At 35.2% G+C, this 12365-nt stretch overlaps 3 protein-coding genes across 4 annotated transcripts; 2 read left to right on the top strand and 1 right to left on the bottom strand.

The window, feature by feature from the left end:
* The first annotated feature begins 1437 nt into the window (after positions 1 to 1437).
* Positions 1438 to 5013, top strand: LOC111397263. Of its 2 annotated transcripts, XR_002703208.1 has the most exons (3): positions 1438 to 1738; positions 3932 to 4851; positions 4929 to 5013. XR_002703208.1 is itself a non-coding variant. In XM_023024093.1 (2 exons), exon 2 carries the CDS (start codon positions 4121 to 4123, stop codon positions 4535 to 4537), a length of 417 nt encoding a protein of 138 aa, XP_022879861.1. In that variant the 5' UTR covers positions 1438 to 1738; positions 3932 to 4120; the 3' UTR covers positions 4538 to 4895. The 2 variants fall into 2 exon arrangements, 1 of the variants encoding a protein (XP_022879861.1); XM_023024093.1 differs by lacking the exon at positions 4929 to 5013 and having other exon boundaries at positions 3932 to 4895.
* Positions 5014 to 6901: 1888 nt separating this feature from the next.
* On the top strand, positions 6902 to 8004 carry LOC111397262. Its single transcript, XM_023024092.1, has 2 exons — positions 6902 to 7298; positions 7371 to 8004. The coding sequence occupies exons 1-2, from the start codon at positions 7116 to 7118 to the stop codon at positions 7821 to 7823; spliced, it is 636 nt and encodes a 211-aa protein (XP_022879860.1). The 5' UTR covers positions 6902 to 7115; the 3' UTR covers positions 7824 to 8004.
* A 79-nt stretch (positions 8005 to 8083) lies between these two features.
* LOC111397261 (succinate dehydrogenase subunit 5, mitochondrial) lies at positions 8084 to 11464 on the bottom strand. Its single transcript, XM_023024091.1, has 4 exons — positions 11120 to 11464; positions 9155 to 9465; positions 8885 to 9070; positions 8084 to 8490 (listed from the first exon to the last, which is right to left on the bottom strand). The coding sequence occupies exons 1-4, from the start codon at positions 11295 to 11297 to the stop codon at positions 8434 to 8436; spliced, it is 732 nt and encodes a 243-aa protein (XP_022879859.1). The 5' UTR covers positions 11298 to 11464; the 3' UTR covers positions 8084 to 8433.
* Between the last annotated feature and the right edge of the window lie 901 nt (positions 11465 to 12365).

Genomic DNA, 12365 nt, shown 5'->3' with positions numbered 1-12365 from the left:
AGCAAGTAGTATTCTTTAAGGATATTGATTATAATATTGTGTTATTTCAGGAGTAAGAACAAACTATTTATAATAGATAGATTTACGATTAATATTCTTTTGGAATATTAATTATAATATTGTGCTATTTCAGGGATAACAACATAATAATTTATCAATTTGAATTAAATATCTAATCAGGCGAAAAGTATTAATTACCAGACAGACAGAATATGATATAAAAATGAATTATCAAATAGATAGGATATGAATTTATATATAAAAATTAATGACCAAACATACATTACGAAAAAATCATTGTTTATCAAACATAGGATTTTTTTATGAATTCATAGCAGACGTGAAGAATCAATTATGGAGACACAATTTCAGACGATCATTATGCAATTATGAAATGAAATGATATCAACCATGAATTGATTTTTGAAGAAAATTTGATTCACATATGTAACCAAAAAGGGGAAAAAAAATCACGCTATGGTGCTGGGACACGACATGAGATGAGAGAGTGGGAATGGGCAGAAGCAAATTGATTTCAGAATCCCACACACACACACACACACACACACACACACACACACATATATAACAATAAAGTGCTCCAGGAGCATAGTCTAGTTGTGCAAATGAAAGGAGTGATATTATCTCATGCCTTACTGGCAGTCGTAGTGTGGAGGTTGGATTTCTGAGACATGAAATTTGACTCATCGTAGGCGCAGTGTATATGCAACTCCTGTTCTCTGGCCTGCTGGTCACATCCCGTGATTTACCTTTTTCACAAAGTTCTAGGAGAGAGGCGGTGGGGGCCCTCAAGGTTGATGTTCAATTTTTGTTTTTTTTTTTTATAAAACAAGAAAGTTACTTGTACAAAGTTGAATTACAAAAGTGGAGTTACAAAGTGTGTTGACAAAATTCAGGCTATTGATTTCAAATGATTTAAAAATTTGTTTTTGAAATGATTGGTGTAGATGTGATTTTGTCATCCACCTTTGTCAACTCCCTTTGTAAGTGTAGCATAACTCTATATAAAATCACATGTCACCAAATTGATTTTGATTTTGATATACGTTATAGAAGATTATGTTTATAAAAAAATATTACTATCACTGGACTTTGAAAAATTAAATTTAGATTTCGTGCTAGTAGTGTGTCATGAAAAGAGAAAAAAGAGGAGAGATAATAAAAGTTAATAGATTTAAGTATATTTTATTAAGAACCAAAATTCTATATTTATAGCGAAAAATCAGAGATACAACAATAATAATTTTTAAGATGATAGGAGTACAAACATTCTTGTTATTGTATTCTGCATTGTTTTCTTGTGTTAATGTGTACATTATTTCAATATTTTAATTGAGGTGATTTAGTATTTTTTACATTCTTTGACATATTTATTCATCAATTTGGTCGTGCAATTAGAAAAGCATAACACTCGGATTTCTTTCCTTTCATTGAATTTGTCCGGATCCATCTTTTCTTCCCCCTATACATATAGATACAAATGGTTCAATATGAGCCAAAAAAATTTCAGGAACGTTTGGAATATTTCATTTCCTTAAATTATAGTACATAAATAAATACATCAATAATACAAATTTTATAGAAAATAGAAAAAATAAAAAAGAAGCGATCGTCATGATGAAATGAAAATAAATTGCGGTTCGAAGAACACTCACATTTCGATTGTCAATGAGCTCAACCAATTTCAAGATAAGAAAAATCCTCTTCAGTTTCCCAGGTACACTTCTTTCATCAATCGATTCTCTATCAGCTATTATTTTATGGTATACAATGCCTATAATTAGGGTTTTTACACATATATTTGCACCTAATTTCATTTCTGTATGGATACTTTTAAATTTTTTACAAGAAATTGTCGTACTGTTTTTTACATTTCAATATTCTATCAATAATGTCTAAAATCCATGTTCTATTTCCTATAAGCTTTCTATTTTTTTTTTCGTAAGTTTCAAGAGTGCAATTTGGAAAACTCTATTTTTCTTTCCTTATGGTAATCAAAATTTGGAGTTCATTTTTTTTTATGTAATATTCAAAATGGTGTTCTTGGCTTTGAATAATTTTTTGAATTACCTTGTCATTAATTATCATTGGTGACCTCACAGAACGAGTTGTGATTAATGTATAAAGTTGATCTTTTCTGTAATATTTTAAAGGAGGATTTTCTATTCCTCAACTCTTAGGACTTCTTCCATTTCCCCTGATACAAATTGAAGGTGAGAGGGAAACTGTGCACTTTTTCTGTGGAATTGTTTACTTCTTCCACTATTGATATTATTATTGAATAATCATTACGGAAAATTGCGGTTATCAACCTATAGTTCTGGTAGCGAGTTGGTACCAACCATTAGGCCTCCATTTGGCAATATTTATAAATCATTAGCCTCGTTTCAACCTCAGATACCAATGATCCATAAGTAGTATCGATTTATCCATCACTTCTATGTATCCCTATATCAAACCATTTATAATTCTTCCCAAATGGTGGCTAAACGAGACTTTTGTTTATAAGATGATATCCGTCTCAAAATCCATTGAAAAGTCAATCTTATACTAAAAACACGGTGATGCTGTTCTTTCTAATTAAAATAACTAAGAGAAGACAAATAAAAGGAAAGCAAGAAAAGCAAAAAGAAAACAGAAAGAAAGAACAAACATCATTCGTACCTAAGAGATTCTGGGTTGCATCTTTAGGTATTTGAATTTGCATCTGTACCTTTAAGCAGTGAACCAGATTATAGAAGATTAAAAGTCCCTGACTTCTGATGGGAAACTGGAAAAAGTAATGTAATTGAAGTCAAGCTCCCTTCTGCCTTTGCACTCGAGGGCCTTGAGGGTCCGACATTAAGCCTCTCATACCTACTTGGAATTTGCGATCCCGTGTAAGATCGGTTTGGCTTCATGCAGGCGAGTTGCAGCCTGCAATCCGAACTAAGGACAGGTTTTTGGGATGGGCCGGGGGTTTATTATTTGTAATGATTCCATTATTCACGATAAATAATAAATAAAAAGAAAAAGCCATTCCAAAGACACGGATAATTACATTACCCTCAGAAGCAAGATCACGTCCTTCATGACGAGCTTTTACACATGCTTCCATTTTTGGAACACTTCTAACAGAGGGACAAATAGTCAATTTTGAAAGAACTTATTGTCAACTTCTATCCAATATTTCGAAAAAATTCCACCGATTACCCATAGCCAGGTTCTTTACGCAAAGAAGTCAGGCTTTCTTCCAGGTAGAAGCCCATTCCTTTTACTTTGGCTGGATTATTCGTAACTGCATATTTATATCAGTTGGTGTCTGTTTAGATTTAAATGTAGAATAACCTGTTTAAAGCCAGAACAAATCCCTACATTCTACCACTGGAAACCCCTTTTTCTCTGGTGGCTGATGACAGTATTAAACTAAAACTGTTTTATGTCTTGGTGGGGAAGGGTGGGTGGTTCTTGGAAAGTTGTGTAACTGAAATTTTTAATGAACTTGGGATTGAAACCGTCTGTTGGGATTATTTGTGCAACAGCAGTGAAAGACTGATGACAAAATCTGCTCCATCATAAAGGTGTGGACCGACTTGCTATTGGAGTTATAGGTTGGGAACCAGTGGTGCAATTTTTTGTAATCATTACCTAGTTCAATTCACTATCTACTAGGAAATCAATTTAACATTCCGTTGGTTTAATTTGACAGACATGTACTATAAATTTAGGGCTCATTTCTATTCTCCGTTAACAGTAGTTACTCATTCTAGATGAATTATGAATGGATTCAAACCTGGTTAATTGTATGATTACTGAAGAAGAGGCATTCATAACTCGGATAATGGACTTTCATTTTTGAGCTTATCATTTATGCAACACACTGTTGATGCTTCATCCCTGCTGTCTAACAAATATTATTGTCTGCAACAAGGATTGCTGGACTGGACTAACGAAGAATTTTGCCTAGCTTTCACCATGGAAATCAAGGCTTGACCATTTCTTTCCTTTCTCATTTATTTGTATCATGGAGAAAAGGGTTACTGAAAAGCCTGAGTGTGCCATTACGTTCCACAAGGTCCTGGTTTTTTGACAATTGGCGAGCTCAGCTGAAAATATAGAAATGAGTTCTGGTGAAGAAAAACCCCACTGGAATATGTATGATGATGTGAAGACCATCTCAACATCACCTGAAGTGCTTATGGCTGAGATTAATTCTGCCATTACTGCTCTTGAGTACACTCGTGCTACTGCTTTCTTACAATCTCGATCTGCTTCTGCCTCAAAGAACGTAAAGCCTAATGGAAAGTTGACTTCACAATATGATGCTCAAATGGCTGATGAAGCTTACAAGGCAGGGTTAGCTTCCATGGCTGCAGGGAAGCTTGATGAGGCTGTCAACTCACTAAATGACGCTCTTTCCAAATGCCCGCCTGATAAGACATCTGCTGTTACTAAGCTTCAGTCTCTTATTTCCCTTACATCCCAACAGCTTCGCAAGTCCCCGGTTGATTCAGTTGGTACATTCAAGACTCCTTAATGTGGTGTTCTGATGGCTATTTTCTCATACTTACCTCATTTTTCTTTTCCTCTCGAATTCTGTTTTCTTCAGAATTTTTCTGTGTCACTGTGTCTGTAGCACAACAGGTAAACTTTCTTTCACACACATTAGAAAATTCTGTCATCCCCATAATTGCAGCTTTGGTATTCTAGACTTCTTTAAGTACTGGAAAACATGAAGCTAAAATTGTCTGACTACATGACAGCAGGCAGAGAATTGTGGGGAACAATGATCTTCCAGATGTCTTTGTTCCCCAGTTTGTCCAATTTGCTTGAAAACACAACAGATGGAACATTAATTACTAGATATGAGAATTGCCTCATCTGCTCATTAAGAAGAAGTCGTTGCTTGAAAACACAACAGATGGAACATTAATTACTAGATATGAGAATTGCCTCATCTGCTCATTAAGAAGAAGTCGTCATGGTTGACTAGTGTATTCGTGTGCAAATTCCCATCTTTTTACTACTTAACAATTTAACATTTTTGAAGATACAGGTTCATCTCCTACAATGCAATTGGGAATTTGGACTAATATTGTAAAACTGCTAGCGAACCATATAATTAAGTATTATTTGTTGGAGTTTGCCAGATCAATTGAATGAGAAATATCCCAAAAGAACTGTGTTTTATTTTGCTTGCATATGTTGATCCCTAGTTGTGTCCTCTCTGTATTCTGATATACTATTTTCCTTCTCTATTTTCAAGAAGGAAGATAGAAAGAAAAATAAGACTTTCTGGGAAGTACTGTTTTAGGCAACCTTTTGATTACCGTGAACATGTGGATTTGAAGAGGATGTTTTGTCTGGTCTTGAGAACTACTCGGAGGATACTTAAAAAGAGTCCTCAAACTTCCATTTATTTGAGCTATTCCTCCTTAGAGATTGTCAGATCTTTTTCAGGTGTCAGATTTTCCTTCATTATGGGAAAAGTTCCAATATTTTCTATACCGGAAGAAAAGTTAACTCTTCTTATTTTTCCCACCAAACTCCCCGAGGTCAGGTTCTCTTTTGATGGCACTCAAGTGACTCATCTTAGCTGCCAGTGAAAGACACCTTATCCAATGTTGCTCCTCTTCACTAGCAGTGAGGCGTCTTTGTTGAGCTGTCTCTCGAATGTGAGTGTGACAGTGATGTTGGTGGCTATTGGCTCTTCTTCCTGGTTACGCTTGTTTCCGTCATAACAGTGCCTGTGTCGTAAGTTTGATAGTATCTTGCCTTTTACAGCCCTTAACTCTGCAACTGGAATGTGGGTGGAGCCACTTCCTTTTCTTCATTACTATGGACTACACATATTCACCACTTTCCAATCGTGCTACCGAGATTGCCAAATTTTGAATGGTTTGGGTCAGGGTGACCGTTATGGCTTTTCTCAGAGTCGGTGAACTGGGATTTTGGTGTTCTGAGCACTATTTTGCTAGTTCTCATGCAATTTTAGTCAGCTTCGCAAATTTGCCTTTTCAGCACACTTCTGTCAAGATCTCCTTGAAGATCATGACTTGTTGGAGTATGAAACACAAGAATGCCAAGTAGGACACTTCTCCATTAGTATTGGTATCAAGTTTACGGTCAGTGCGATGTTCACTTTTACATTTGAGTTCGAGCTTCTGTGTTCAACCTCGGGTGCCTTGAATGCTGGACTTGAGTGACCTCTCGTGCTTGGTCTTTTCATGGTGTGAGATAGGAAGTTCTACTTCACAACACTCAATATTGACAGTGTGAGGACATCATTTTAGTAGCTCTCGTCTTAGCAGGCTTAATGCTCGATGGCCATAACTTGATATTCAGCAAAAAGTTAGCTTATGACGTGAAGATGGTTGATTACACAGTAATCGAATAAGCATCAGTATAACAATATGCAAGAGATGCGTTACCTCTCCAATCTAATTACTGTCACTTTCATTGGAACAAACTGCAATTTGACGCAAGCTATTATTCTCTTACCCCACCCTATTTGTTTTTATATAGACTTGTAGCATAATTAGCAAAATACCATGTGTCAATAGTGGGTTAGGTACCATATCGCTTACAATTACTTCCGGATGATATCTGAAAAGTACAATTTTAACTATTAAGAACCAAGAATGTGACTGGAGATTATCCACGTTTGAGAAACTCTTTACTGTTTGATAGTCTAGATGAATAAAGCCCCTTGAACAACCGGTGGACAACCAGGAGGTTATGTGGCACCCCCTATTGGAGGGTTGTTCAAGTAGCGCGCCCCTACTCTAGATTGAATAGAGGTGTGCGTCCTTAAAAAAGATGTAAAAAAAATTATCGCCCAGTCGTATCTTGTTTATCAAGCATACTGAAGATTCCCATACGAGTCTCCAAGTAATTATGTAATACAAGAAAAATCTGAAGGTGGTAACAAGTCAAATGTCTGTTAATCTTTCGCATCTCTCTTGTTAACTTTATCTTCACACCAAAGTTAAAAGCGCAGAAATTGGAATAGGATGCAAGGCCACTGTCACATAAATCACTAAATACAAATATTTAGTTCATACATATTCTCCGCTCCAACAAATTCCGCCCATTTATCCAAAATTCTTTCCAAGATGAGCCTTTTTCATCATGAAGAGCCAACAAATCCCTCCAAAAGATGCAAATTCCTTGCTTCAGCCCTCAAAGATGCATTTGCCAAATGCCAATCTTTACGAGGAAGGAGTTCTACTTCATACCCCCAGCAACAACAGGAAGAAGAAGAGCCAGACAGTGATTACAATGATGAAGAAGAGGAAGTACTCACTTAACGTTGAATTCTTCTTTTAATACAACAATTTCTTCTGCTAACCCATTTTTGTATGGAACAGGTATTTGTTTCAGCAATCATAAGTAAATATAAGGAGTCCAAATGCAAACGCAAGTCAAGTGGAATAGATAGTTTCAACTGGGCGTTCTCGCCAACAGCAGGAGAATTGTTCATTACCTCGAAGTCAGTAAAAGAAACGAGCAATGAAGAAGATAGATATGAATTTCTCACTGTCGGCAGCCATCTCTCCCGGAGTTCAAGTGCTACGAGCTTTGATGCTTATATCTCTGTCAAAACTTGCTTGTCCAGGTGTTCGAGCTTAAGTAGTATCGACAGCTTAAGTAAGATTGACTACAAAGATTCTCATAGACGCTCGATTATTCAGGAGTTCTGCCAATGCGAAGGGTGGCCGTTTGGACTTTGCCGGAAGGCCTTGTTGCTGCCTCCTCTGCCCAAGTCCCCATCTGATTCTTGGTCATGGCGAAAGAGTGCTAGAATGGTAAAGATACATTGATAGCAGGATACTATTTAACACTTTATGTTTATGCAAACAAAATATGCTAAAATAAGGAACAATTACATTCAATTTGTTGTGTATACAGCTGAAAAATAAAGTGCGGTGAGCATTATGCCATTATTTTTCCCAGTGGAATGTTTGTATTCCTTTCAAATTGTTTTCCTTTTTTAATCTCTTTATCTAGATGTTTCTATCCTTCTTATTCTCTGTTCATATTATCTGTCTGTAGAGGAACGTCACTCAGTGTACTACATTCATTAATTCAAAATTCAGAAAACACATTTAATGAGAATGATAACATGCTTTGCCAATCGAATCAACAAACCATTATTACGGCATGAAACCATATAACAAGCCTGAAACCCAAGTTATAGAAAATTCAGAAGAAAGATTACAGCATCAGGGATTTTAGCTTCTTAAGTTTGCCGAAATCCTTATTATTATACCTACTTGAACAGAGTTTCAGCGTACATGCTAGCAGAAGAGGAGCACGAGAACCAAACTTGCAGCAAAAGTAAACTTGTTGGAAACTTCAATGGTTCTGAAATTCTTGCGCAAGTCAAAAACATGAAAAAATGAATAGATTTATTTAGCCGTCTAGCCAAATCTATGCTCTCTGCTCAACGTAAGAACCAGAGATTCCAGAAGTCCCAAGGACAGAAACCTGCAATAAAGCCAACTGATGATGTGGAAAATAGAAACAACAAACATTTACTTGCTAGGATTTCAATAACGGTAGTAAATGAAGATAACGCGATTGTTGAAAAATAATTTTGTTAGTTACCTCAGGCAAAAATGTAATTGAAAAAACAAAGGCAAGAAAGTCGGATGGCAATGCTTCCCACTTATAAAATCATTTTATGGATAATAGGTGTGTGATCGTTCATTAATCGTTTAGATGTGGTTAAATGGATATGCATTTACTTTTGCCATCTTCAATTGTCATAGCTAAGACATTTTGCAACAATATATGTAAATAATGTTGCAAACTTTTCCAGCATAGCTATCTATTTAGGTATGCAAATTGCCACAAAATCATTTTGCAAGAATAATCATACCTTTCCCCACTCAGAATCGAGGCCGCTGCACCTCATTTTCAAGTATATCATCTTTGTTCCCAACTCATTCTCCACTTTCTTCTTCAAATAGCTCTCCTCTGGCCCAAATGCGTCCAAATAAGCAGCATATCTATCAAAGATTGTACGCATTGCCTTTACATATTCTTCTGGCATGGGTTTCACATCCTGCCAAATTATTAATTATTGTACAAGAAGCCAAGAGAATACTAGAAATATATACAACCATTAATCACGTACAATTCATATTACCTCGCCACTCATCCCAATGGCATCATCCATTTCCATCTTCAGTGACATGAGAATACCTGTAAACTCTTCAACTGCCTCTGCTGCTCGGAAAACATTGGTCAGGGCTTCTTGAGCAGCCTTGTCATCAGTATTCTTAGACAAAGCCTTTTTTACACCATGGACAACAGCAGGTGGGAGTTCATCCCAGTTTGTGGCCATTAAGTCCTTGAATGCCCGCTCAATCTCAGGGTCTTTTATGACAGGCATATGTGCAACATCTTCGCTGAATGACCGTGTACCCCCAATGCGCATTGCTAAAGGATTCGAGTAACCTATGTGATAAGAAGTATCAAGAAGTATCAAGAGTAAAAAAGATATTGAAGAATAACAACACTACTCAAGTAGAAACTTTTTAGGTGTGGAAACATCTCATGACACACAAGGCACAAAGGTGTACTCAATGAAATAGGATGCAGGTACATCAAAAATGTTATTTCCATTGTGGAACTCATTAAGAAAAAGCAGTATCACTTAATATAATTGGTTCAAAAGGATATATGTTCTGGTTTTCCATTCATAGAAACATTTAATGAGTGAAAAGAAAAAGGAAAGGGAAACATCTATCTCACAGGCAACATGACAAAGCCTAATTTCAGATATATTTGGTGATTGGGATATGTCTTCAGAAAATGCAGAGATCCTCCATTCGTTAAAGTAATGCAATCTCAGTATGGTACATTAGAAGAAGGTACTAAAGATCTATTTTGTTTCGGATTCTTCTAATAGACACAGTAAACCAAAAAAGAGTGACAAATAGATTATATGTAGTCGATCCCAAATTTTGTAGGGAATAAGTTACAGTTTGTTGTATTAGTAAGAAAGGACTGCAATGAATTCTTTCCTAAGATTATGCTCTTACAGTAGTATTTTTCTCTTTAATGGTATATAGTAACCTAGGATGCTTAATATGGACACGGCGGTGCCAATACAACACATTCCTGTAACGGGACATGGCAATTCTTCAAAAGACTACTATACAACATAGTGAAGACAAAAGCCATCTTTGGTTTAACTAAATAAGCTTTTTAATAGATTTTGATAAAAGATGATGGTGTGTTGTTAAAAGTTGATAAAAGTTAAGGGTCCCATGTAAAATCTCGGAAATAGAATACGACATTGAATAAAATACCTGTCAAGCTCCGTAGATTTTAATAATAGTCGCTAACAGACTTATAAAGTTTTATTCCTATTGATTTTTATTAATTATTTCTCATGGATTTTTATTTTTATATTATTATTATTATTATTTTGCTACCTACATTCCAGAGTCTTCACCAGCGTAAAGAAGTGAAATATATGCATCATCCAAACTCAATATTTAAACTTCCCCGTCTTTAATAAGTTTTTGAACGAATTCACAATGTTAGATCTTGGGAACTTTGCAAAAAGCATATTGGAAACTCTTGAAAAGCATGTTAAATTATAGATAACTGAGCAAATCTAGAAACAAATAAATATAATTTCTAGTTTCATTAGCCTCAAAATTTCCTTATATCTTCTAAATCACCGATATCTTAAAGGTCTGAACTTCCAAGTCTAATCCACAAGCCTCGATAAAAAGAAAATTAGGACTAATATCAAGTTACGTTTTACTACAAATTAAACTACGAGTTCAAATGAAGTTAGGAAGATACAGTTAACAATTAGTGTTAACATTTGGCCAACCCCGCCTCCGAGATTCAGTTTCTTTAAATCAAATGTATGAAAATCAAAGTTGATAGAATCGGAATAAATAAAAAAATACGGAAAACTGAACAAGAACTCCGCTCCATCCCAAGTTTAATAGTACAGTTATAACTCCCATTTTTCTCCTTTCTCTATTTTTTATTTATTATTACTATTATTATTATTTTTGGCACACAGCAAGCTGTTAATAAAAGTAAAATAAAACGATAATTGATAATAGGTTAACAGAAGAGTCTATACCATAGGGTAGATGATCATGAAAGGAGGTGGGAAGCGCGGGAGAAGAGAAATGCAGGCGGCGGATATCGTGGTTTACGACGGACGTAGCAGCGGCGACGACGGCGGAGGTGGGGGTTAAAGCTTGAGATCTTCGGCAAATCGAGCGGCACAACGATCTCATCAATACTAATTTCTCCATTTTTCTTTTCTACTTTATGATCTTCACAGCTGAATCGAAATAGCTTGCTTTTCGATTCAGATTTCGACAGGGCTATCCCAATAATCCCAGTCTTTTCTACTTTCTGCCTACTTTTTCTGGATTATTTTCACTTGTACGCCCTTCTAATTTCCCAATGGAAAATGCAGCATTGGTCCTCAAACTATTTTTAATCCCAACTTTGAAGAAAGAGCAAGTTTTTCCTAATTCTTTTATTAGTAAACTATTTGTAGAATTAGGCTACTTGTCCAGATTCAAAAATAGGGAGGGAAGAAATAGACTGATGTATCAGAAAATGATTAGATGCTTTTGTTTTAATTTTTCAAACTGTCCAATCGTGTATTCCATCTGGACTTGAGATTGGATGCATAGCATGATTGCTATTTGTACATCATGATGTACAAATTGATACACAGAATGATGTGGTAAGAGAGAAAAGAAAAAAAAAAAGGAAGTAAAGAAAAGAAAGTTAGTTAATATAATCCACATAATCAATCTGTACACAATAATGTACAAGTAACACTATTGTTCTTTTATTATTGTTTGCAATTAGTCCCAATGATAATCTTCCATTTGAAAATTCATTAAAATGTAAAGATCGTTTATCAACTCACCTTCAACGGTTAGACCAAGAGACGAGGAATTCAACTAGTCTACTTGATTGTGCTGTCACTCACACATGTTTAAGCGGCAAAAAGAAGAGTTGCTTTATTCCTATCTCTAGGAGTGCAACAGCACAAACCACGATCTATCCAATTTAACTGATCAACAATTTCAAACAATGTATTTGTTGGAAAATATTTAATTTAAGTTTTAAATTTTCAAATTAATAATTTGTTGTTTCTATTTTAATTTCAATTTAATACAAAATTGAATTAATAAAGTGTAACATACATATTATAATTTGTGGTTATAACTTGAAAAAAGTTTCAACTTTCAAATTAAAACTTTTTAATTTTAAGTTTTGACATAAAATTAAAATACCATAATACATATTATAACTTTTGTTTTAATGGTATAAATATGGGGGGTTGAAATTTTATCTACAAA

The sequence above is a fragment of the Olea europaea genome, chromosome 7 (assembly GCF_002742605.1).
Source record: "Olea europaea var. sylvestris chromosome 7, O_europaea_v1, whole genome shotgun sequence".
Lineage (NCBI taxonomy): Eukaryota > Viridiplantae > Streptophyta > Magnoliopsida > Lamiales > Oleaceae > Olea > Olea europaea.
This window is presented reverse-complemented; position numbering and strand designations above follow the sequence as displayed.